This window comes from Stomoxys calcitrans, chromosome 1, assembly GCF_963082655.1.
Source record: "Stomoxys calcitrans chromosome 1, idStoCalc2.1, whole genome shotgun sequence".
NCBI lineage: Eukaryota > Metazoa > Arthropoda > Insecta > Diptera > Muscidae > Stomoxys > Stomoxys calcitrans.
The window spans coordinates 122,391,057-122,418,338 of record NC_081552.1 but is presented as its reverse complement, the minus strand read 5'-3'; the positions used below and the strand labels follow the sequence as shown (position 1 = coordinate 122,418,338).

General features: G+C 37.9%; 1 protein-coding gene across 1 annotated transcript in view; it reads left to right on the top strand.

The window, feature by feature from the left end:
- Positions 1-18,775: 18,775 nt before the first annotated feature.
- LOC106094814 (sodium- and chloride-dependent GABA transporter 1) overlaps positions 18,776-27,282 on the top strand; it is a 179,036-nt gene continuing 170,529 nt past the window's right edge. Inside the window, exon 1 of the mRNA XM_059370930.1 lies at positions 18,776-19,025. Coding sequence (XP_059226913.1) covers positions 19,008-19,025 — 18 coding nt within the window. The 5' untranslated portion in view covers positions 18,776-19,007. The remainder of the gene's footprint in view (positions 19,026-27,282) is intronic.

Sequence of the window (27,282 nt, the reverse complement as noted above, 5' to 3'; positions counted from 1 at the left end):
GCCATTGGCCTCAAAATTGGATATAAAATTCGTTTTCAAATCTCATTTAAACTCCTTATTGCAAAAGTCAGTAAATATGTCCGGTTTGGGGTATTGGCCCTAATATTCTTCTATAGTAATCAGTGAATGCCCTTATTTTGGTGTAGTGCCTATTAAATGATAGCAGCTTACTTAACGTGCGACACAAAGATTTTGGGAATTGTAAAAGATGGCCAAACTGCTTGGTCTTCTTTTTTAGTGAGTCGCACAAATAAGGTTCATATGTGTGTAAAACTGCTGTTTTACTAGCGGTATGATGTTAGCATTTCGCAATTTTTTATACCCTCCACCATAAGATGGGGTATACTAATTTCGTCATTCTGTTTGTAACTACTCGAAATATTCATCTGAGACCCCATAAAGTATATATATTCATGATCGTCGCGACATTTTATGTCGATCTAGCCATGTCCGTCCGTCTGTCCGTCCGTCCGTCCGTCCGTCCGTCTGTCTGTCGAAAGCACGCTAACTTCCGAAGGAGTAAAGCTAGCCGCTTGAAATTTTGCACAAATACTTCTTATTAGTGTAGGTCGGTTGGTATTGTAAATGGGCCATATCGGTCCATGTTTTGATATAGCTGCCATATAAACCGATCTTGGGTCTTGACTTCTTGAGCCTCTAGAGTGCGCAATTCTTATCCGATTGGGATGAAATTTACCACGACGTGTTTTTTTATGATATCCAACAAGTGTGCCAAGTATGGTTCAAATCGGTCCATAACCTGATATAGCTGCCATATAAACCGATCTTGGGTCTTGACTTCTTGAGCCTCTAGAGTGCGCAATTCTTATCCGATTGAAATGGAATTTCGCACGACGTGTTTTGTTATGATATCCAACAACTGTGCCAAGTATGGTTCAAATCGGTCCATAACCTGATATAGCTGCCATATAAACCGATCTTGGGTCTTGACTTCTTGAGCCTGTAGAGTGCGCAATTCTTATCCGATTGAAATGAAATTTTGCACGACGTGTTTTGTTATTATATCCAACAACTGTGCCAAGTATGGTTCAAATCGGTTCATAACCTGATATAGCTGCCATATAAACCGATCTTGGGTCTTGACTTCTTGAGCCTCTAGAGGGCGCAATTCTTATCCGATTGGAATGGAATTTCGCACGACGTGTTTTGTTATGATACCCAACAACTGTGCCAAGTATGGTTTAAATCGGTCTATAACCTGATATAGCTGCCATATAAACCGATCTTGGGTCTTGACTTCTTGAGCCTCTAGAGTGCGCAATTCTAATCCGATTGGAATCAATTTTTGGCTACAAGTATTTCGTTATGATATCCAACAACTGTGCCAAGTATGGTTGAAATCGGTCCATAACCTGATATAGCTGTCATAAAAACAGATCTGGGGATTTGACTTCTTGAGCTTCTAGAGGGCGCAATTCCTATCCGATTTGGCTGAAATTTTGCATGACGTATTTTATATTTACTTTCAACAACTATGTCAAATAAGGTTCAAATCGGTTCATAACCTGATATAGCTGCCATATAAACCGATCTGGAATCTTGACTTCTTGACCCCTAGAAGTCGCAATTATTATCCGATATGCCTGAAATGTTGTACGACGGATCCTCTCATGACCATCAACAAACGTGTTTATTATGGTCTGAATCGGTCTATAGCCCGATACAGATCCCATATAAATCGTTCTCTCTCTTTTTTCATTCGTGAGCCCCAATGGGCGCAATTCTTATACGAATTGGCTGAAATTTTACACAGGTCCCCAACATATAATTTAATTGTGGTCCGAACCGGACCATATCTTGATATCGTTTTAATAGCAGAGCAACTCTTTTCTTATATCCTTTTTTGCCTAAGAAGAGATGCCGGGAAAAGAACTCGACAAATGCGATTCATGGTGGAGGGTATATAAGATTCGGCCCGGCCGAACTTAGCACGCTTTTACTTGTTCATTAATTAAAAAATAGTCCTTTAATCTTGCTATAAACAGTGCCAAAAGATAAAGAAGATTTTTATTTGTATATTTCACAAACTTTTCGAACAATTGAGCGTAATTCGTAATAATTTCCAAATTAATTTTCTTTTTTTTAGCACAAAAATATAAATTGGTTAAATTTATTGATATCGGAGGGGGGCTGACCCTCCCCCGTTACCCCAAAAACACCACCTAAAATCAAAAGTGGACCGATATGGACAATATGGGTATCAAATGGAAAGTATGCCGGAGTAGATAACGAATCTGGTATACAAATTCATGTCGAAGTATAGGGAGTCACCCCACTCCCCCAAAAACGCAAAAAATGGGCAAATTCGCCAATCGGAAGAGGGCGGACCCTTCCCCTTATGAAAAAACACCACCCAAAATCAAAAGTGGACCGATCGGGACAATATGTGTATCAAATGAAAGGTATTGGAAAGTGGAATACGAATATGGTATTAACATTTTAGTCTAAGTACACATAATGCCGCAAAGTGCTCTGGGATACGCCCTAAAGCACCCCCTCAACTGAACTTTATATCTGTCTATGGCAATATGGAGCTCAAATCAACGGTATTTGGGAGTAATGAAAGAATTTGATATATATTTCCAGGGCAAAGTACCGGTGGCCGCCCATTCGATATTCACATTCAGGACCCACCCTAAAAAGATATTAGAGAGCTAAAGAAGTCGCATCGGAGCGGGCCCTGTTCGGCTAGTTAGTTAAATAATTTCAATAGGTTATTGTCCCGATTTCGACCATCGGTTGAATTGCATTTCTATAAAATCCTAGGCACACAAGCATTTGAAGAAAATACACTTTGACCACTTTAAAAAAAAAAACCTAAATTCTACTGAAATGGCGTGCTCAAAATTTTCTTCTTCGAACATCATTTAAATCGACCGAAAAGCGTTTTTTGATGGATGCTGACTAATTTCATATGAAACAAATCTCACCTGTTGCAAAAGATTTCCCAATTTAGAAAGTTTTTGATTTTTTTTGTCAACATTTTGAGTATTTGACTGATCAATTTTCACCACAGTTTTTCCTACGTACCCCTTAAGAAAATCATTAACTTGTTATGATACAAAAGCATTTCTACGCAAATTTTTGAGTCATCATGTGTATTTATTTCATGTACTTCATCTTTCCAAAGAGATGTCGCACTGCGGCACGCCGTTCGGACTCGGCCATAAAGAGGAGGTCAATTATTATTGAATTTTAAAATTTCAATCGGACTGCACTCATTGATATGTGAGAAGTTTGACCCTGTTCCTTAGTGGAATGTTCATGTGCAAAATTTACATTTGCTTAAAAATTAAAAAAAAAATTGGAGATTTTTTTGAAAGAAAATCAAAAATTTCAAAAGTTGTAAATTTTTTAAATTTTTTCCCAAATTTAAGACTTCCAAGAAAATTTTAATATATGATTGTCTTTCGAGGAATGTTCATGAAAATATTAACTTTAAAGAAATATTTAATAATATTTTGTTCAAAAAATCTCAAACATTTTTCTTTTATGAAAAAAAATATATCTTTACATTAAAATTTTGTTTTTAGAAAATATGTTATTAAAATTTTGTTTCTCAAAAAAGTTAATTGAAATTTTGTTTATAAAAAATCTTGTAGTTCCTTTTGTTGCCTATGTGCGTTAAAGATTATTTGTTTTTGGTTGGCATTAACCACAGGGATAACTACCAAACCAATGGTTTCCCAACTTATTTATTAGTTGGAAACCATGGGTAATTTTATTTATTAATAAAAACTCCATTTGGTTTTAAATCAAAATGTTTTAAAAAATTTGATCGAAAGGTTAACCGGACAGCAGTTTTTGCGATTCCATCCCTTCACCACCTTATTCTGATACGAATTACCCAGTCAATCATCAATGTTATAAAGGGTGATTTTTTTGAGGTTAGGATTTTCATGCATTAGTATTTGACAGATCACGTGGGATTTCAGACATGGTGTCAAAGAGAAAGATGCTCAGTATGCTTTGACATTTCATCATGAATAGACTTACTAACGAGCAACGCTTGCAAATCATTGAATTTTATTACCAAAATCAGTGTTCGGTTCGAAATGTGTTCATTCACCGTAACGTTGCGTCCAACAGCATCTTTGAAAAAATACGGTCCAATGATTCCACCAGCGTACAAACCACACCAAACAGTGCATTTTTCGGGATGCATGGGCAGTTCTTGAACGGCTTCTGGTTGCTCTTCACTCCAAATGCGGCAATTTTGCTTATTTACGTAGCCATTCAACCAGAAATGAGCCTCATCGCTGAACAAAATTTGTCAAAATTTGAAAACATTTCGAACCGAACACTGATTTTGGTAATAAAATTCAATGATTTGCATGCGTTGCTCGTTAGTAAGTCTATTCATGATGAAATGTCAAAGCATACTGAGCATCTTTCTCTTTGACACCATGTCTGAAATCCCACGTGATCTGTCAAATACTAATGCATGAAAATCCTAACCTCAAAAAAATCACCCTTTATTACAATATAAGCTTAGATAAAAATTGCCTAAATGAGAAAACATTTTGCTCATTACTTCGAAGAAAGCTGTCGGCAATGATTTTGAAAACATTTTGATTTTCATGCAGCTCCGCAATTTGAGGAGAGACTGCATAAAAAATGACAAATTTAGAAAAAATTTTATTACAATGTTGTCTTTCGAAGAAATTTACTTGATGTTATGTATGATTCATCGAGATTTTGTGCTGCAAAATTTTAAAATTTGTTTTTAGAAAATATGTGATTCAAATTTATTAAAAAAATAATTCCGAGAGGGTCACCTGGGCCAATTAAGTCTTCGCAGAAACTCTTATTGAAATTTTGTCATTAAAAATACTTTATTGAAATTTTGATTTAATGAAATTATTTTGAAATATTGACTTCAGAAAAATTTTATTGAAATTTTATTTTTTATGAATTTATTTGAAATTTTGTTTTTAGAAATGTCCTATAAAAATTTTTTCTTCAGAAAAAAAATATTTGGAAGATCATCTTTAAAAAAAAATATTGAAACTTTTTCTTAATTACACATTTAATGAAAGTTCGTCTTACTTTTTTTTTTAATTTTGCCTTTAATAAATTTTTATTTTTTTTAAGTTTGGTCTTTAACAAAATTTTTTCTTTTTCTTTCTTTAGAGAAATTTTCAATGAAGAGGCAAACTTCTAACATATCAATGAGTGCAGTCCGATTCAAGTTTTTAGCGCAATGATAAGGGGCCTCCTTTTTATAGTCGAGTCTGAACGGCGTGTCGCAGAGCGACACCTCTTTGGAGAGAAGTTTTACATGGCATAGTGCCTCACAAATGTTGCCAGCATTAGGAGGGGAAAACCACCACTGAAAAATTTTTCTGATGGTCTCGCCAGGATTCGAACCCAGGCGTTCAGCGTCATAGGCGGACATGCTAACCTCTGCGCTACGGTGGCCTCCAAAAAAAGGAATCCGAAAATCATCAGTTTCGACGGTGGAAACCGAACAGAGTACCAGCTTTTGAGACAAAATTTCATTCGATTTTTGTCTTTAAAGCAAATTGCACTAAAATATTGTCTTTGGAGAAAATTTCATTGAAACTTTGCCTTTAGAGAATTTTTCAATGAAATTTTGTCTCTAGAAAAAATTTCATTCAACTTTTGTCCAAAAATTTAACAAATAATTTGATTGAAATTTTGCTATACTGATCTCCTTCTTACTGCCTTTAAGTAATACCATCGTCTTCTCATGATCTGGATCTCCCCATAGAATTTTTGTCGTCCTACTAACCTTTTCGATGTTTTACAGTGTTGTATGCGTATTCGTGGCCCACGCCCTTACCTCGGACTGCGTCGACCCGAAAGGCTTCGGGTTAACCACGTTTATTGAAAACAGTCTTTTGACCTTCATTGCCAAATCGTCTGCTATCCTCTTCCCACTTCTTACTCGCCAAGACTGTTCGTGACCTTACCGTCCTGGTTGTTATTACCCTGATAGGTAGTTTACAGTCCGTAGAAATGTTCACACTCGACACCCTCGCATTAACACCACATCAACTCACGCATACGGTGATCGCCCGGATATCTGCCTGCAGGATTATATTATGGTCCGGCAGTCTAAAACAGATCTCAGTCCTGCAGTTCTCAATTTGCCAGCCACTGATGACTGAATTACATTACTTTTTATTTTATCATTTCATGATGAAAATTTAAGCTATTGTAATTTTTTGTGTGAATTGTTTTCATTCATCTTTTGCATTGATTTTTTTTATTTCGATTCGAAACTACTAGATGAGTTCCGTAAAATTCTTTGAAATAACTGGTGCCGATGAAATCCCATTTTAAAGTATATCAAGTAAAAGCGTGCTAAGTTCGATCGGGCCGAATCTTATTTACCATCCACCATGGATCGCAATTGACAAGTTCTTTTATTGACTTTTTCAATATATAAAGCGTGATTATTTAAAAGCCATAGGAAAGTTTTCAAAAAAAAACACAAATAAAATTCAGAAAAATTCATGAAATCTTTATTTGAATCGAAAGTATGATCCATTTAATTTAATGTTTGACTGCGCGTCAAATGGTCCATCCGCTTAGTCCAATTTTGCCATACTCTTTCCAACATTTCGGCGGGTATCTCACGAATAAATGTTTCATTGTTGTGATTCAATGTGTCAATTGAAGCGGGTTTATCTGTATAGACATGTGCTTTAACATAGCCCAAAAAAGTCTAAAGGCGTAAAATCGCACGATCTAGGCGGCCAATTGACCGGTCCCGAACGTGAAATAAAATGTTCATTTAAATGTTTTTGAAACCACATGTCATGCAAGTCAAGATTTGCATTTTCAGTAAAAAAAAAGTTGGATATAATCTCACGATAGCGCCTTCCTTTCACAGCTACGTTACGATTTGCATAACCTTTGAAGAAGTACGGTCCAATGATGCCATCAGCCCATAAACCGCACCGATGCATTGGTAGCTCTTGCAATGCTTGTGTTTGATTTCAATCCAAAATCTACAATTCTGCTAATTTACGTACCCATTGCGCCAAAAATAAGTTTCGTCGCTGAAAAAGAAGCGCGCGACGAACTTTCTTACCAGAGCATGCATTTTGATAATAAAATTCTATAATTTCCAAGCGTTGTTCGTTTGTAAGACGACTTATGGTTAAATTATAGACCAAACTGAAGATGTTTGACAGTAAAACGAAACGCGAAAGGTGTGTGAGCTGATGTACTTGCGTGCAACTTGCTTGCGATTTTGAACTACATGTGAGACGATGCCGAAGAAGACGAGAAAATTTATAGTTTTTGAGGTCCCTGTCTTTCTATATGTTTGTTCCGCCTAGTAGCATTTCCATACCTTTCTTCTACTTCTGCATGTATTGAGTTGCCCAAGAAGTAATTGCGGATTTTTCATATAGTCGGCGTTGACAAATTTTTTCACAGCTTGTGACTCTGTAATTGCATGCTTTCTTCTGTCAGTTATCAGCTGTAAATTTTAGCTTGCTTTAGAAAAAAAGTGCAAAAAAAGTATATTTGATTAAAGTTCATTCTAAGTTTTATTAAAAATGCATTTACTTTCTTTTAAAAAATCCGCAATTACTTTTTGGGCAACCCAATAGATCTTACTTTGCCATTCAGTTGAGATCTGAATGTTGGAGGACATTTCTTAGTATGTTTACAGTAACATAAGACAAAAGACATTTACAGTTAGAACATCTAAAAGCGTGCTAAGTTCGGCCGGGCCGAATATTGGGAACCCACCACAATGGATTCTGCTAAAAATGTATGCAAAATAAATTTAGTTGAAGGGCATACTTTTATTCTACATACCAAACTTCTGTCCAAACGACAAAAATTAAAGCTCTAGGAACCGAACAAGGAGGATCGATTCACATGGGATTCTTGACCGATTTAGACCGTACTTAACGCAGTTGTTGGAAGTCATAACTATGTGTATTTAAATTTTAGTCAAATCGGACAAAAATTGCGGCTTCCAGGGGCTTAAGAAGTCAAATCGTGAGATCGGGTTATATGGGAACTATATCAGGTTCTTGACCGAATTGGACCGTACTTGACACAGTTGTTGGAGGTCACATCAGAGTACTATGTGCAAAATTTCAGCCAAATCTTACAAATCTCTATGTGTATTTCAATTTCAGCCATGGGGAGATCGGGTTATATAAGAGCTTTATGATGAACATGACCGATTTGAACCGTACAAAACACAGTCGTTGATAGTCATAGTAGAACACTACGTGCAAAATTTCAGCCAAATCTTACAAATATTGCGGCTCCCAGGGGCTCAAGAAGTCAAATCGGGGGATCGGTTTATACCGATTTAAAAAGTGGGCATAAAAACTGGGAGACTTCTGGCCAAAATGTGGAAAATTTTCATTATGGTCGTTGAAGTGAAAGACGATTCATGATCTTTCTATATCAGGTTATAGACCGATTTGAAAAATGGGCATAAAAACAGGGAGACTTCTGGCCAAAATGTGGAAAATTTTCATTATGGTCATTGAAGTGAAAAACGATTCATGATCTTTAATATAACTCTGATGACTTTTTTCAAAAAAATCATATTTCAAAGTGGCAAGTAATATAACGCCTTCAGCGATATTGGAAATTGGTATCTGTATATACATAGCTACTCATATATAATCTAATAATTTTCACATACACTGCAGGTTTGGGCTGCAATTAGCTGTCCACGTTCTGCGTCCATAATTTATTCAATAATAGCAGACAATATTAAAAGCGGCAGTAACTGGTAAAAACTGGTATGACCTGAGCTAAACAAACTTAGTTCGTTTAAACATATCGAGTTATAAGTAGGTGCTCAACATTTTTCTCAACATAATTACCTTAGAGGCTTGTTGCCCCTGCCATCCTACTTCTGCTCCCGGTACGAATGATAGTGATATTTTGGAAAACATAAATTTTCCATAAATAAATCTGCTGGTACATTCCGTGACCATTTTGCAACTCAATGAATATCATTTCTAACATTTTTTATCGGAAATGCTGTCCTCTTTATTTACTTCAACCATCATAAATTAAATTAACTTTTGACTGCTCTGCGGCGCAGCAACTCAATTACAAAATAACTACAATATGACGACAAACAGTGGTTTGAAACAACAAAATAGCTGCGCAACCCTTTTTAACGGATATAGATGCGATTATAGCTATGTTGTATATGTTCCAGTTGTGGAAATTTCAATATCCACCAACCAAGGATGGGGACATTGGCGTAGCTAGACAATTTTTGTTGATTTCATGTGGCTCACAGATGCCAATACTATGAAAGCTCGTGAAATTATGTGGCTGCTAGCGTATTTATTGTAAGTGTTTAAAAGTACTTTTCCAGATAAGTCAGCAGGAAATATAGAACTATGGCTGCCTTTTTGTATCTTTTCCCCAAAGTGCGAATCATTTGTCCTAAAAAATCCCCAATCCAAACTGATTTTTTCCAAATAAAGTCATGAATCATGAATAAATTCTTGATGGTCATGACATTTAAAGTCGATCTAGCTATGTCCGTCAGTCTGTCGAAAGCTCGCTACGTTTGGAAGAAGAAATTTTGCACAAATACTTCTCATTAGTGTATATCGGTTGAGATTGTGAATTCGCCAAATCGGTTCATGTTTTGATATAGCTGATATATAAATCGATCTTGGGTCTTGACTTCTTGTGCTTCAAGAGAACGTAATACCTCTCCGTTTTGGCTGAAATTTTGCACATAACGTTTTGGTGTGACTTCCAAGAACTGTGCCAGGTATGGTTTGAATCAGTTCATAACCTGATACGTATTAGCTGCCATATAAACCAAACTCCCAATTTGACTTCATGACAGAGCTGGAGGCCACCGTAGCGCAGAGGTAAGCATGTCCGCCAATGACGCTAAACGCCTGGGTTCAAATCCTGGCGAGACCATCAGAAAAAATGTTCAGTGGTGGTTTTCCCCTCCTAATGCTGGCAACATTTCTGAGGCACTATGCCACTCTCTCCAAAGAGGTGTCGACACTCCGTTCGGACTCGACTATAAAAAGGAGGCCCCTGATCATTGCGCTAAAAACTTTAAACGGACTGCACTCATTAATATGTGAGAAGTTTGCCCCTGTTCCTGGAATGTTCATGGGGAAAATTTGCATTTGATAGAGCTGGCAAACTATCGATAAGCGCAACATTCGATATTTTCGATAGTTTTTATAATAAATATCGATAGTATCGATACTATCGTTAATTTCCCATGACTTATATTTCATACTCTATAATCGCATTGTATCTTAAAGGATACATTCAGAGTCGGATTGCTTATATTTGTTTAGTCCTGTAAAAAATTTAACTTCCGCCATCGGAAAAATATCAATCGAAATTCAATCAAAAATTCGAATTTTGGGGGTGGTATTTTTCTCGGACTTCTAACAGCCATGCATTGATATTTTAATATAGCTCACATATAATTGAAAAAGTCATTCAATGAACTTGACAAATGCGATCCATGGTGGAGAGTAGATATAAAGGTAGTAGAAAACAAGTAAAAGCGTTCTAAGTTCGGCCGGGCCGAATCTTATATACCCTCCACCATGGATCGCATTTGTCGAGTTCTTTTCCTCGCATCTCTTCTTAGGCAAAAAAAGGATATAAGAAAAGATTTGCTCTGCTTTTAGATCGATATCAAGATATGGTCCGGCTTGGAGAAATGTAAAATGTCAGCCAATTCGAATAAGAATTGCGCCCTTTGGGGGCTCAAGAAGTAAAATAGAGAGATCGATTTATGTGGCAGCTCTATCGGGCTATAGGCCGATTCAGACCGTAATAAATATACATATACGTATGTTGATGGTCATGAGAGAATCCGTCGTACAAAATTTCAGGCAAATCGGATAATAATTGCGACCTGTAGAGGCTGAAGAAGTCAAGACCCAATATTGGTTTATATGGCAGCTACATCAGGATATGAACCGATTTGAACCTTATTTGGCATAGTTGATTGAAAGTGAGAATAAAATACGTATTGCAAAATTGCAGCCAAATCGGATAGGAACTTGCGCCCTCCAGAAGCTCAAGGAGTCAAGTCCCCAGATCTGTTTATATGACAGCTATATCAAGTTATGGACCGACTTGAACCATACTTAGCACAGTTGTTGGATATCATAACAAAACACGTCGTGCAAAATTTCATTCCAATCGGATAAGAATTGCGCACTCTAGAGGCTCAAGAAGTCAAGACCCCAGATCGGTTTATATGGCAGCTATATCAGGTTATGGACCGATTTTAACCATACTCGGCACAGTTGTTGGATATCATAGCAGAACACGTCGTGCAAAATTGCATTCCAATCGGATAAGAATTGCGCATTCTAGAGGCTCAAGAAGTCAAGACCCAAGATCGGTTTATATGACAGCTATATAAGGTTATAGACCGATTTGAACCATACCTGGCACAGTTGTTGGATATCATAACGAAACACGTCGTGCAAAATTTCATTCCAATCGGATAAGAATTACGCACTCTAGAGGCTCAAGAAGTCAAGACCCAAGATCGGTTTATATGGCAGCTATATCAAAACATGGACCTATATGGCCCATTTACAATACCAACCGACCTACACTAATAAGAAGTATTTGTGCAAAATTTCAAGCGGCTAGCTTTACTCCTTCGGAAGTGCTTTCGACAGACAGACGGACGGACGCACGGACGGACGGACATGGCTAGATCGACATAAAATGTCGCGACGATCAAGAATATATATACTTTATGGGGTCTCAGACGAATATTTCGAGTAGTTACAAACAGAATGACGAAATTAGTATACCCCCCGTCTTATGGTGGAGGGTATAAAAAGTTGCTTAAAGTTGCAAAGAACAACTTTCAAATAATTGGTTTATGGTGTTAATGAATGAAAAAAAAAAAATTAATGAAAATAAAATGAATTTTCTCGGAAATGCATGGTTCGGTCGATTGGCCAATCAATTACAAACGGGTGTGAGTTCTGGCAAGACTTGTTTTCCTGGTGAACAGCCCAACGTCAGGGATAAAAAGACGAATATCCCTGGAACACACGCCTTTGAAATAACGATAGAGCAATACAACGCTACTCACATTCCGATGATGTTCAAGAGAAGCAATAGAGTTGGATACCCTACTGTCCCCAATCAACACCATCGCTCTCCGTTGAACGCGGTCAAGTAGCTCCAAGGATGATTTTGGAGCTCCTGCCCATATATGAGAGTTATATTCCATCCTCGGCCTGATGTAGGTAGTATAGATATCGAGAAGATCAGAAGAGGTGAAATATTTCTTGCACCGCTTAAGAAATCGCAAACACTTGAATGCTTCTTTCGACACTTCGAATACATGTTTTGATCACCGAACTTCACATTGTATCTTCATGCCCAGAACATCAAGAGCATCTGACTGTTTCAATATCTATACCGTCGATAGATACCGACGATTATAGTGGGTTAGTAAATCGCTTGTGAGACAAGAAACAGCACTGCGTCTTCTGTGCGTTAAAGTCTACTCGGTTCATTCTATCCCACTCGGAAATGGCCAACGAATCCTGGGAGAGCGGCTCATCCATAATGCGCCTCCTGTCCACAATTTCTTGAGGACTGGGCCTATGGTCGAATGAATATTAATGACACGGACTATTGTCATCGGCAAATGAGTAGACTGGAATCGAAGTCTGACCCAATAGATCGTCAATGAAAATTAGAAATAGCGAAGGAGAAAGGACAGAGCTATTTTGGTAGATAGGAAATTAAACTTAAAATTCAACATTTTGCAAAGGGCAAGAAAGGCAACTCTTGCCCTATACACCTGCAAGAGAGCCATTGGCAAAAGTTGGGGGTTTAGACCGCGCGGCATGCACTGGGTATATACAGCAGTTGTCAGACCTATAATGCAATGTGGTATTTTGATCTGGGGGACGGCGCTTTAAAAGTTCACCTACTGTTCAATACTCAACCGGATTCATAGGATGGCTTGTTTGTGCATCACAGCCGCATTGAGGACGACATCATCTGATGCACTGAATTTAATGCTACACCTAATGCCTCTGGACATCGTGGCTACACATATTGCTGCGACCACTGCTGTGAGGTTTAGGGAGCTTTCCCCTTTCTATGCGGCGTCTGTGGACACTGTTATCCTTGATACTATGCCCGATATCTCAGGGAGTTCAGATTACACCCTGACTGAGCCGCTTTTTGATAAAAATACTGTACCACAATTTCTGTTAGAACCCATTAGAACTATAATATCCCTGGTAATAGAACTTACATAGGCTTCTATACGGGTGGTTCCAAACTAGACGACCAGGTGGGCTTTTGGGTTTAGTCTGAAGAACTCGGACTGGTCATATCGAGAAGGTTACCCGACAACTGCTGTGTGTTTCAAGCGGAGATCTTTGCGCTTAAAGAAGATGTAATGTCATAACGACTTTCCAACATTATGTAGCCTGGTCTGTAGAGGTCTACCGCTTTACTGTCGCTGGGTAGAACGAACGTCTTAGTCTCAGTGTCTGTCATAACGAGGTTGCCAGAAACGACTTTTGCCGATAAAATTTCATTATCAACTCTCAACTCTCATATCACATACACATAATGCTTCGTATTTTCCTTGGTGCAATCAAATATGTATGTTTTGGTACAAGTAAAATCATTCCGATTCGACTGCCCAAATACAATCTGCTTATAATGAGAAAATATGACAAAATGTTGTTTCCACAAGTACTTCCAAGAATCTGACATGTTTTATGGTGACTGCAGGAGTCCTCGCTTATATATATATATATATATATATATATATATATATATATATATATATATATATATATATATATATATATATATATATATATATATATATATATGTTAGCTATGTTTACATCTGAGCCAATTTTGATTAATTAGTCAGTGATTGGGAAATAAGCAGTAAAAGATTCTAAGACCGGGCGAAAATTGCAGTTTCAATGGCATTATAAATGAAAATCGAGCGATACATAAAGCTATCACATTTCGTTGGCAACACTTAAACAGCTGTTGCAGAAATGAGTCAAATTATACTTATGTGGTTTTCGAATCGTATGATTATAAAATACAAAATGAATAACTTTTTTTGGCACATCACCGTTTGTTATTCTCACACACATAATTCGGTGCACGAGCATTTCTAGTAGCTGTTTAAAATGGCAAGAACAGAGCAACAGACCAAAATTTGCTAAATTCAATAGAAAACGTCTTGAAAAGGTACAAAAGCATTTGTATAAATAGAAACAAGTAAAAGCGTGCTAAGTTCGGCCGGGCCGAATCTTACATACCCTCCACCATGGATCGCATTTGCCGAGTTCTTCTCCCGGCATCTCTTCTTAGGCAAAAAAGGATATAAGAAAAGATTTGCTCTGCTATTATTATATTATTACATGTTGGAGACCTGTGTAAAATGTCAGCCAATTCGAATAAGAATTGCGCCCTTTGGGGGCTCAAGAAGTAAAATAGAGAGATCGATTTATATGGGAGCTGTATCGGGCTATAGACCGATTCAGATCATAATAAACACGCATGTTGATGGTCATGAGAGGATCCGTAGTACATAATTTCAGGTAAATCGGATAATAATTTCGACCTCTAGAGGCTCAAGAAGTCAAGACCCAAGATCGGTTGATATGGCAGCTATATCAGGTTATGAACCGATTTGAACCATACTTGGCACAGTTGTTTGATATCATAACAAAACACGTCGTGCAAAATTTCATTCCAATCGGATAAGAATTGTGCACTCTAGAGGCTCAAGAAGTCAAGACCCAAGATCGGTTTATATGGCAGCTATATCAAAACATGGACCGATATGGCCCATTTACAATACCAACCAACCTACACTAATAAGAAGTATTTGTGCAAAATTTCAAGCGGCTAGCTTTACTCCTTCGGAAGTTAGCGTGCTTTCGACAGACAGACGGACGGACGGACGGACAGACGGACGGACATGGCTAGATCGACATAAAATGTAGCGACGATCAAGAATATATGTACTTTATGGGGTCTCAGACGAATATTTCGAGTAGTTACAAACAGAATGACGAAATTAGTATACCCCCCATCTTATGGTGGAGGGTATAAAAAGCTAAAATACGTTCCGTATCTGTTAATCGTTTATTTTACTGTTGTGTTTTGCAATATTTTGTACGAAAATGTTATCAGCTGTTTATTTTCCTATGTTTTGGAATGAATTCGCTAAATATACCAACAGCGACAGCGGTGAGTTTGGAGTGTTGTTATATGTATCAAAATTCTATATAAACAAGTAAAAGCGTGCTAAGTTCGGCCGGGCCGAATCTTATATACCCTCCACCATGGATCGCATGTGTCGAGTTCTTTTCCCGACATCTCTTCTTAGGCAAAAAAAAAGGATATAAGAAATGATTTGCTCTGCTATGAGAGCGATATTAAGATATGGTCCTGTTTAGACCACAATTAAAATATATTTATGTTGGAGACCTGTGTAAAATGTCAGCCAATTCGAATAAGAATTGCGCTCTTTGTGGGCTCAAGAAGTAAAATAGAGAGATCGACTTATATGGGAGCTGTATCGGGCTATAGACCGATTCAGACCATAATAAACACGTATGTTAATGGTCATGAGAGAATCCGTCGTACAAAATTTCAGGCAAATCGAATAATAATTGCGACCTCTAGAGGCTCAAGAAGTCAAGATCCCAGATCGGTTTATATGGCAGCTAAATCAGGTTATGAACCGATTTGAACCATATTTGGCACAGTTGTAGGATATCATAGCAAAATACTACGTGCCAAAATTCATTCAAATTGGATAAGAATTGCGGCCTCTAGAGGCTCAAGAAGTCAAGACCCAAGATCGGTTTATATGGCAGCTATATCCGGTTATGGACCGATTTAAACCATACTTGGCACAGTTGTTGGATATCATAACAAAACACGTTGTGCACAATTTCATTCCAATCGGATAAGAATTGCGCACTCTAGAGGCTCAAGAAGTCAAGACCCCAGATCGGTTTATATGGGAGCTATATCAGGTTATAAACCGATTTGAACCATACTTTGCACAGTTGTTGGATATAATAACAAAACACGTCCTGCAAAATTTCATTCCAATCGGATAAGAATTGCGCACTCTAGAGGCTCAAGAAGTCAAGACCCAAGATCGGTTTATATGGCAGCAATATCAGGTTATAAACCGATTTGAATGGCAACCGGTTTATATGGCAGCTATATCAAAACATGGACCGATATGGCCCATTTACAATACCAACCGACCTACACTAATAAGAAGTATTTGTGCAAAATTTCAAGCGGCTAGCTTTACTCCTTCGGAAGTTAGCGTGCTTTCGACAGACAGACGGACGAACGAACGGACGGACTGACGGACGGAGGACGGACAGACGGACGGACATGGCTAGATCGACATAAAATTTCACGTTGATCAAGAATATATATACTTTATGGGGTCTCAGACGAATATTTCGAGCAGTTAAAATCTGAATGACGAAATTAGTATACCCCACATCTTATGGTGGAAGGTATAAAAATACATAAAAAGGATTATTATGATGGGGTTAAATTTTGTTGTGCTGCAATGCATTGTATGTAACAATTTAAAAAAAAATCGTAATTATAAAGAAGTCAGTGCATATATCAAATCGCAGATGTCTGATTTGCGACTACCGGACTAACAATTATAGTTGATTTTCAAAATTCTTGCTATTGCGGTTATCGGATATAGCTCCCATATCTTAGTATATATCTTGATATATCTCCTATAGAGACCGATCTTCCGATATGTGACCTTATGTCCAAAAAAAGCTAATTTATCACCCGATTTTGCTGAATACGGCCATAAAGGCCGTATTGATTGTCTGATTTTGTTTGAATTAGAGACTCAGAGTTGCGTTAGGCCCCTCTAAATATGTAGCGAGTATGGTCCAGATGCCGATCTCCCAATTTATAGTGTTGGGACCGTTTTAAGGTCTTGAAGGACACCGTAGCGCAGAGGTTAGCATGTCCGCCTATGACGCTAAAGGCCTGGGTTGAATCCTGCCAAGAACATTGGAATATTTTTCAGCAGTGGTTATCCCCTTCTAATGCTGGCAACATTTGTGAGGTAGTTTGCCATGTAAAAACTTCTCCAAAGAGGTGTCGCACTTCGGCCCGCCGTTCGGACTGGGCTATAAAAAGCAGGCTCCTTATCATTGAGCTTAAACTTGAATCGGACAGCGCCCAATGAAATGAGAAAAATTCGCCCCTGTTCCTTAATAGAATGTTCATGGGCAAATTTGAATTTGTCCATATATGTACGATCTCTCGATTTGAGGTCTCGGACTCATGAAAAACGCGTTTGTTGTCTGATTTCGCTGAAATCTGGCACAGTGAGTTGTGTTTGGACTCTTGAATTCCGTACCGAGTTTTTTTTTTCTTTTTTGATAAAAATTACTGTACCACTATTCCTGATTACATAGACTTCTAAAAGACCAGGTGGGCTTTAGGGTGTACTCGAAAGATCTAGAACTGGTCATATCGAAAAGGTTACCCGACCACTGCAGTGTGTATCAAGCAGAGATCCTAGCAATTAAGGAAGTGGTGGAATGGCTAAGATATAATGTCACTACGACGATTGGAATAAATACCTTTTTACACAGCCAGTCAACCATTAAATCCCTGGAGAACGTATTTCTAAACACAAAAACCGCCCTCGACTGTCGCAGATCTCTCAACGAGATGACTGAACAGTTCAAAATTCACCCGTTCTGGGTGCCGGGCCACAGACATTTCGCAGGGACTTGTAAAGCGGATGAGCTTGCGAGACTAGGGACCACCCTTCTCATTCCAGGGATACTGGAATCTGTGGGTATGCCTCCGACATATAGGCTAAATTTTCAGTGATAGTTGGTCTCAAAGAGGGGGCTGTGAGCACTCCAAAACTATGTGGCGTAATCTAGACTTGAAGAGTTCTAATGCTTTGCTGTCCTTGGCGAGAACAGACGTCTCAGCCATTGTGTCCGTCATGGCAGGTCACTGTCTAATCGAAAAATATGCTGACAGACTGAAGGTTGCCAACAACGACTTTTGCAGAAGCTGTGAGGACATCGAAGAAGAAGAGACTATAGAACACCTTCCGTGTGTGTGTCCCGCTCTAGCATTTAGAAGGAGTTCCACTTTAGGTTCTCATTTAATTGAGAACCTGTCTGATTTGCGAATGGGAACATTCGAAAGTTATTGAATTTTTTAAACCGATCTGGATGGTTCAATGGTAGGAACTAGAAGGCATCTTCCTTCTTCTGTTCCTGTGGTATCACAATGGACGAAAACGTCTAAGTGAGTCTGATGGCAGACTGCCAATTAAACTTAACCTAACCTTTGTTCAGATGGGACTTTATTTCTATGTAGCTAGTATGGGCTCAGGAATAGAATTTCAAGCAGATTTTTTCTAAAATTGGTCGATATATATATCAGAGTTTGAGGGTATCCAAAATTAAAGCTTTTTTACTTTTTTAAGATTTTTTAGACAATAATCCAAGCGATTTTGGTAACCGGATTTCAAAGATTTTGTCAGATCTGTAGCACTGTGTAAACACATCGTCCCAAATAAAAGACTCTGAGTGCCATCAGTTTTCAGACACTCAGCGTACCACTGTGCGCTGAATATTGGCGGTCTCACAAGAACGACTGCATAATACATGTAAATGTTTTTTTCCGGTGCTGTCGTTGTGCTGGAAATAACATGGAAGCACTAAACAGAGATCGGTCAGGAGTGGACATTGAAAGCACGTGTCGTTCATTCACGTTCTATCTTTTAAATCGTGCGCTCTACAAAATATTACAAATATATTCTACAAACATCCTGGGGGACAGGGGCAGTAAATAAGGCTTTTAAAAATACGTGTTACAGTAAAAGTTTAAGAAAATGTCAGTATTTTCAAGTCAATGACAAACAAGAGGTCAAGAGTGACCGAGTTAAATGCATAAAAGAAACAATGTCAACATTCACAGATGTAAGCATCTTTTCTATTGCAAAAGGGGCGTTGAATGACAATACTTACACTCAAAGATAACGATACACAGTAAGTACAACATTTTTTGAATTAACATAAAATATGGTTAATGGTTTTGTTGTTTTCTTGTGTGTTTCTGCAGTCGGAAAAAGTCAATAGGGGTCGGTCGTCAATATAAGCCTTTAAGCGTTTTGAAAAACAGTTGATCACGGTGTAACCTATTTTAATAAAGTCAAAAGTCGACCGAATACCGCAATATTATATCCTACACTATTAATGAATACTCGTGAATATCTTCAATAAGTACAGTCTCCTCTTCATCTCGCGATTATTATTATTTTTTTTTAATTTAATATGTATTTTATGTTTGGCCTTCAGACCAACGTTATTTTGGGGGAGCGACTCGTTTTCCTAAAATGCACGTAGGGAGTAGTTTTCATTCAAGATAAAAGATAGCCCTAAGTGATAGCCATAACAAACTGCGTCAAAAAATTTTGTTAAAAACAGTAGTTTTGATTTACCTGCCAATCATTTAAGTGCAAATTTAATATTTCTTTCAAAAGCCTAAAAATGTGAATTTCGAGACAGTTTTCTGCACAAATTTTCACTTAATGACCAATCATTTAAGTTAATCATTTATTTAACAACCGTGATTATTTGGAAAGATAGCACAAATATATTTCTAAAGTCGAGCCACACAAAAAAAAAATAATTAAAAATAAGTCTTGCGACAGTTGTCACGCGTTAAACCTTTTTGTGAGCAATAGAAGAACCCCGATTTTGTAACTCATGCAAATGAAAAATTGCCCATGATCATTCCATTAATAACCAGGGACAACTTTCCACATGTGAATGAGTGCTGTCCGATTTAAGTTTAAGCTAAATGTGCCAATTCTGTGGCAGTAGTAGAATTAGATAATTGGGCCCGACCCACTTTTTCCAAATCGAAGAATTGCCATAATTTTCTCCAACTGTAAAGTGAATAAAGATACTAAACATTTTTTTTGCTGGGCCCATGACCCATCGACGGTAAAATTAGGTCATAAAGGGTTTTCGCTTACACTTACAGAATTTTTAGTCGGTTCTCCCCTTGTAGTTTCTGTGGTCAATTTTTCTATGCCGACTTGACGTTGCGTTTTTCGTACTAGTTTCCAAGATTTTATTAAAATCTCATTTTGTAAATCACAACATTTGGTGCAGTTTTAGAGTACATCTAGATCCTAAAAACTAAACTTTTGCTACATCTTTGGAAGCAAAAATTTTGTCCCCCAGATACTTGGTCCTGAAAAAATATCAGCATCGTGCTCTTCTCTCAATTCCATGCATTTAAATCCCATATTGCCATTGCTTTTGAGGAGGAGTTTACAGGATGAGGCGTCCCCTAATCACATGGTCCCAAAATTCGTTTTGTAATCTCAAATACCTTTCATGTGAGCCACATATTGGCATGGTCGAAAAATTTTTACCGTTTGGGGGGTGTTTTGGTGAAGGGGTGATGCCCTTAATACATGGTCCTACATTTGGATATCAAATTCGTATTCTACTCGCAAATACCTTTATTTGAGCCCCATATTGCGATGGTCAGTAGAAAATAGCTGTTTGTGGAGTATTTTGGGAAAGTGATAGACCCACAAAAATTGGTCCCGAAATTGGGTATCAATTCTTGCTCTACCCCAATACCTTTCATTAATATGAAAATATATCAACAATTTGGTCGTTTCTCATATAGTTGAACCCCATATTGCCTTTGGCCTTAGTTTTCTAATCTCAAATACCATTTACTTAAGCCCCTCATTGAAAAAACCAGCAAATATGTCCGGTGGGTATGGGCCCTAAAAACTCTGAATATCAAGCTCCACTTGAAGAACCAAATTGTCTTTGTAAGCAAATTCGTCCCATTTGGGGGTTGTTATGGTGGTGGGACGTCCCCTAGAAAGTTTATCCCAAACATTCATGTTACATTCATGGTCTACTCCCAAATACCCTTAATTTGAGCTCAATTTTTCCATAGTCGGCAAACATGACCGGTTTGGGGGATGGGGCGGCCACTCAGTGAGTTGGCTTTGAAAATGTATATCAGATTCGTGTTTTACTTTTATTTGAGCCTTCTATTGCAATAGTCAGAAAATACTTACTATTTGGGTGGTGTTGGGGGGTGGGGTGGCCCCAGTAGGCACTTCTCCCAAAGATCTTTCATTTGAGCCCCATATTGCTATAATCGTAAATTTGTCCTCTTTGGGTGATGTTTTTGGTGAGAGGCGGCCCCCCAAAACACTTGGTCCCATCTTTGGATATCAGATTCGTATTCTACACTCAAATACCTTTTATTTAAGCCCCATTTTCCTATGGTAAGTAAATGAGTCCAGTTTGGGGGCTGTTTTGGGGAAGGGGTGGTCCCCCAGAAACGTGGTCTCACATTTGGATATCAGATTCGTATTCTACTCGCAAATACCTTTCATTTGAGTCCCATGGTATTGCCATGGTCGGTAAATATGTCCGATTTTGGGGTGGTCCCCCTTGCACTTGGTCCGACATTTGGATATCAGATACGTTTTCTTATCCTAAGTACCTTTCATTTGAGTCCCATATTGTCGTGATTGGTCTAAATATATGTTTGGTAGGTTTTAGGGTGGGGCAACCCCCCTAGGAACCCCATCCGAAATTTAAATACCAAATTTTTATTTTTAGGGTACTAAAGGGTAATTTTTTTGAGGTTAGGATTTTCATGCATTAGTATTTGACAGATCACGTGGGATTTCAGACATGGTGTCAAAGAGAAAGATGCTCAGTATGCTTTGACATTTCATCATGAATAGACTTACTAACGAGCAACGCTTGCAAATCATTGAATTTTATTACCAAAATCAGTGTTCGGTTCGAAATGTGTTCATTCTCCGTAACGTTGCGTCCAACAGCATCTTTGAAAAAACACGGTCCAATGATTCCACCAGCGTACAAACCACACCAAACAGTGCATTTTTCGGGATGCATGGGCAGTTCTTGAACGGCTTCTGGTTGCTCTTCACTCCAAATGCGGCAATTTTGCTTATTTACGTAGCCATTCAACTAGAAATGAGCCTCATCGCTGAACAAAATTTGTCAAAATTTGAACACATTTCGAACCGAACACTGATTTTGGTACTGCAGAAGTATGTCAAGGAGCTTAACTTAACTCACTGTTCCAAATTTCGGGGACATCGGGCAATAAATGAGCATTTTATGGGCCTTAGACCCTAAATCGGAGGATCGGTCTATATGGCAGCTATATCCAAATTTGAACCGATCTGGACCAAATTGAAGAAATATGTCAAAGGGCCTAAGACAACTCACTGTCCCAAATTTCAGCGAAATCGGACCATAAATGTGGCTTTTATGGGCCTTACACCATAAATCGGAGGATCGATCTATATGGCAGCTATATCCAAATCTGGACCGATCTGAGCCAAATTAACGGAGGATGTCGATGGGCCTTACACAATTTACTGCCCCAAATTTCAACAAAATCGGATAATAAATGTGGCTTTTGTGGGCCTAAGACCCTAAACCGGAGGATCGGTCTATATGGCAGCTATATCCAAATCTGAACCGATCTGAACCAAATTAAAGAAACATGTCAAAGGGCCTAAGACAACTCACTGTCCCGAATTTCAGCGAAATCGGACAATAAATGTGTCTTTTATGGGCCTTAGACCCTAAATCGGAGGATCGGTCTATATGGCAGCTATATCCAAATCTAGGCCGATCTGAGCCAAATTGACAAAGGATGTCGAGGGGCCTAACACAACTCACTGTCCCAAATTTCAACAAAATCGGATAATAAATGTGGCTGTTATGGGCCTAAGACCCTAAATCGGCGGATCGGTCTATATGGGGGCTATATGAAGATATAGTTTGATATAGCCCATCTTCGAACTTAACCTGCTTATGGACAAAAAAAGAATCTGTGCAAAATTTCAGCTCAATATCTCTATTTTTAAAGACTGTAGCGTGATTTCAACAGACAGACGGACGGACATGTCTAGATCGTCTTAGATTTTTACGCTGATCAAAAATATATATACTTTATAGGGTCGGAAATGGATATTTCGATGTGTTGCAAACGGAATGACAAAATGAATATACCCCCATCCTTCGGTGGTGGGTATAAAAATACCTAAAGTAATCAAAAGAAGTAAAAGGCGAACATAAACAAATAAAAAGGCTTTAAGTTCGGCCGGACCGATCTTTGGATACCCACCTCCTCGGGTATATATGTAAACCACCTTTCGTTAAAATGCGGTGAAAAATGCATAACTTATGCCTCATAGCAGCTATATCGAAATATTTTCCGATTTGGACAAAATGCTAATAAGTACTAGTCATTGTTCAATTGTGTATAGCAAAATATTGGTATTTTTTAGTAGCTATATCTAAAAATAAACCGATCTGAACCATATACGACACGGATGTCGAAAATCCTAAAATAAGTCACTATGCCAAATTTCAGTGAAATCGGATTAATAATGAACCTTTTTTGGGGCCAAGACTTTAAATCGAGATATCGGTCTAATGGCAGCTATATCCAAATCTGGACCGATTTGGCCCAATCTGCAAAAAAAATTCGAAGAGCTTAACACAACTCACTGCCCCAAATTTCGGCGACATCGGTCAATAAATGCGCCTTTTATGGGCACAAAACCTTAAATCGAGAGATCGGTTTATATGGCAGCTATGTCCAAATCGTGATCGATCTAGACGAAATTGCAGAAATATGCCGAGGGGCTTAACTTAACTTACTGTCCCATATTTCGGCGACATCAGACAATAAATGCGCCTTTTATGGGCCCAAAATCTTAAATCGAGAGATCGGTCTATATGACAACTATAACCAAATCTGGACTGATCTGGGCCAAATTGAAAAAGGATGTCGGCTGGCACATAACTCACTGTCAAATCAAAATCGGATAATAAATGTGGCTTTTATGGGCCTAAGAACCAGAATCGGCGGATCGATCTATATGGGGGCCTTATGAAGATATAGTCCGATATAACCCATCTTCGAACTTAACCTGTTTATGGACAAAAAAAGAATCTGTGCAAAGTTTCAGCTCAATATCTCTATTTTTAAAGACTTTAGCGTGATTTCAACAGACAGACGGAGGGACATGGCTAGATCGTCTTAGATTTTTACGCTGATCAAGAATATATATCCTTTATAGGGTCGGAAATGGATATTTCAATGTGTTGCAAACGGACGGACAAAATGAATATACCCCATTATTGCGTGGTGGGTATAAAAAGCATACATTTTTTCTCTGGAGATATTTTCACATAAAGCAGCAGGTTTCGTTTGCTGCCATTGCTGACCGACATTTTTGCAAATACAGCAGCCTTATGTTTGCTGAAACAGCAGTAATGTCTGCTTTCTTATTTAAAACAGACAAAAACTGCTGTTTTAAAAAACAGTTTTGCTGTTTTGAATAACTATTTTGGTTGAGTGTGGCAATATGATGCAGCAATCAGCAATACAAGTGTTCGCGTTCTCAAAAATGTGCAAAAAATTGCTCAAATTTTTACTGAAAGTCATTCGTTTGCCAGTGAGCGTGAGAGCGGAAAATATTTTGAGAGCCTTGTAAATAATAGGATGCAAATTTCTGTTGGAGGTTTTTTTCCCCAGCAGAAATTTGTCACCCTCCCGCAAAATTTTACTTGCAAATTGTTTCTGGAAAAGTTGGCGAAGACCTAATATTACGCAGCAATCGGCAAAGAAAACCAGAATTTTATATAACCATTTGTGTAAATTTATCGGGTCGATAAGTCACTAACCCGCACCCATTTGCTGGTTAAGGTTTACATTTTGCATCAAACAATATTTGTAACTTCCAAAGGCGATTTACTTAAAATGGCGATTTGGAAACCATCTTTGCCCGTAAGACATGTGGTTTCAACAAGACGGTGCCTCACAACACGCGAGTTCGGTGAACATTTTATTTCAAGTTCAGGACCGGTAAATTGGACGTCTAGATCATGAGATATTACGTCTTTAGGCTACTTTTTGTGGGGCTATGTTAAAACTCATGTCTACAAAGACAAGCCTGCTTCAATTGACGCATTGAAGCATTTAGTCGTGAGCTACCGGCCGAAATATTGGAAAGACTGTGCCAAAATTGGACTAAACGGATTGGCCATTTGAGCCGCAGTCACGGTTAACATTTGCATTAAATAATCTTCAAACATTAAATTATATGGACCATACTCTCATTTCAAATAAAGATTTCCTATAGCTATTAAAAAATCACCCTTTAGTTTGCAATACCCGTAATGAAGCGACATAGACCCATTGTATGCAAAATCGGTGCGGCAAGTGATAGCATGTATAGGGCATGTAGAGAAGATAATGAGTCGTTGCAGCATTTCCTCTGTCATTGCCCGGGTTTCGCGGATAAAAGACACCGGTACTAAGGTGGGGACACAATACCATACATGAACCAACTTAGGGGAGTGGTATGGAAAACAGTTAAGAATTTTGTAAGTAGCACGAAATTCCTAACTTAAATTTTCTTTTTCGAGGTAAGTTTTTAGTTTTTTAGCGCAGAGCAAGCGCTAATTAGGTGTATGTCCATAGTGGCATGAGGCGGATTAATATCCGCAACCTCTTTTCAACCTAACCTAAACTAACCTATATTGCAGTATATTAACTTTAAGATAAAGATATTACCTATAAATTGAAGGAAACCACACCACTTTGATTAAAAGTCGTACAATAAATTGCATTGATATTAGTAAGAAATTTTCGCAACTTTTTTTAAGATTAAAAAACACCTAAACAAAAGTATTTTTTTTTTTTTTTAATTTAAAATATTGTCCTTATTATGAGCTATATTTCCATATTTATTGGACCTCACTAAGTGGTTCAAATTAATAAATATGGAAATTCGGAGTGCTATCCCAATATTAATCAAAAGAATTTTTTGTGCTCTAGAACAAGTGGCTGGCATTTGATTGAGTGTTGGTGGGCACGGTGCACCTTAAGTACCAATTTTCAATCAAATGGCATACAAGTTATAGGAGCTTAAGAGGTTACAAATGTAGATCGACTAAGGAGCGTAATCCAAATCTAACCGACTCGCCCATAATAATGTGTGACACGATACATCTGCAGCGCTACCGTTGGAAATGTTCAAATAAAGGCACAAATAGTGTCATCCGTTAAAAAATGTGTCATTTTTTTTTTTTTGAAAGCGGCACAATTTTTTTCCTTTTTATTAAAAAATAAGTAAAAAGGCGTTAAGTTCGGCCGGGCCGAACTTTGAATACCCACCACCTCGGGTATATATGTAAACATCCTTTCGTCAAAATCCGGTGAAATTTTCGATGAATTGACTATTTTAATGCGATTTGTTGGACATCAATCAATAAATAATCGCTACATAGCTTTACTTTTGAACAAGTGGCACACATACATGGAAAATTTATGCAAATTTTTTAAACGTATGACATTTATCTAAATAAAAAAGTGGCACACAAGTGGCATCATCAAAAAAAGTGTCAAATTTGATACTGAAGTGGCACAACGGTAACGCTGTACATCTGTCATGTCACTAAGCTGCACATGATGCCCAAAAATACATTGATTGACGTTCAATCGTCGAATGTGGTGAATCAATATAAACAAATTGGTAGCATACGGGCGATACTGAAATAAGTGTGAAGGAATCATGTCTTGTGTTTTGATGTCTTAGCGAATTTCATATGTAGAAGTGCTACGAAACATTTCGGAAGTATAGAAAAAAATAAATAAATAGTTAAAAATATGCCATATCAAAGAGTGAACATTTTTAAAATAAACCCCTTAAAATAGGTTTATTGGACGATAATGTCAAAATGGGAATAGAATGAAAGGTATTCGGGAGTAGATTACGAATATGGTCCGGAAGGAGCAATAGGCTATATAATTTGTTGGTGTTGGAAGGGGGCGGACTCTTCCCCGTTACCACAAAACGCCACCCAAAATTAAAAGTTGACCGATAGAGACAATATGGGTATCAAATGAAAGATATTGGAGAGTAGAAAGCGAATGAAAACTTGGGTTCAAGTATCCAAGGGGTAGCCCAAACCCGAAAACTGCTCCAAATAGACATATTGGACGTATATATCAATAATGGACTCAAATGAAACGTATTCGGGAATAGACTACTACTAGATAGTCGCCCCATAACCGATAAGCTCCCCAAATGGGAATACTACTCAATCATAGCTTGATGAAACTCAAATGATA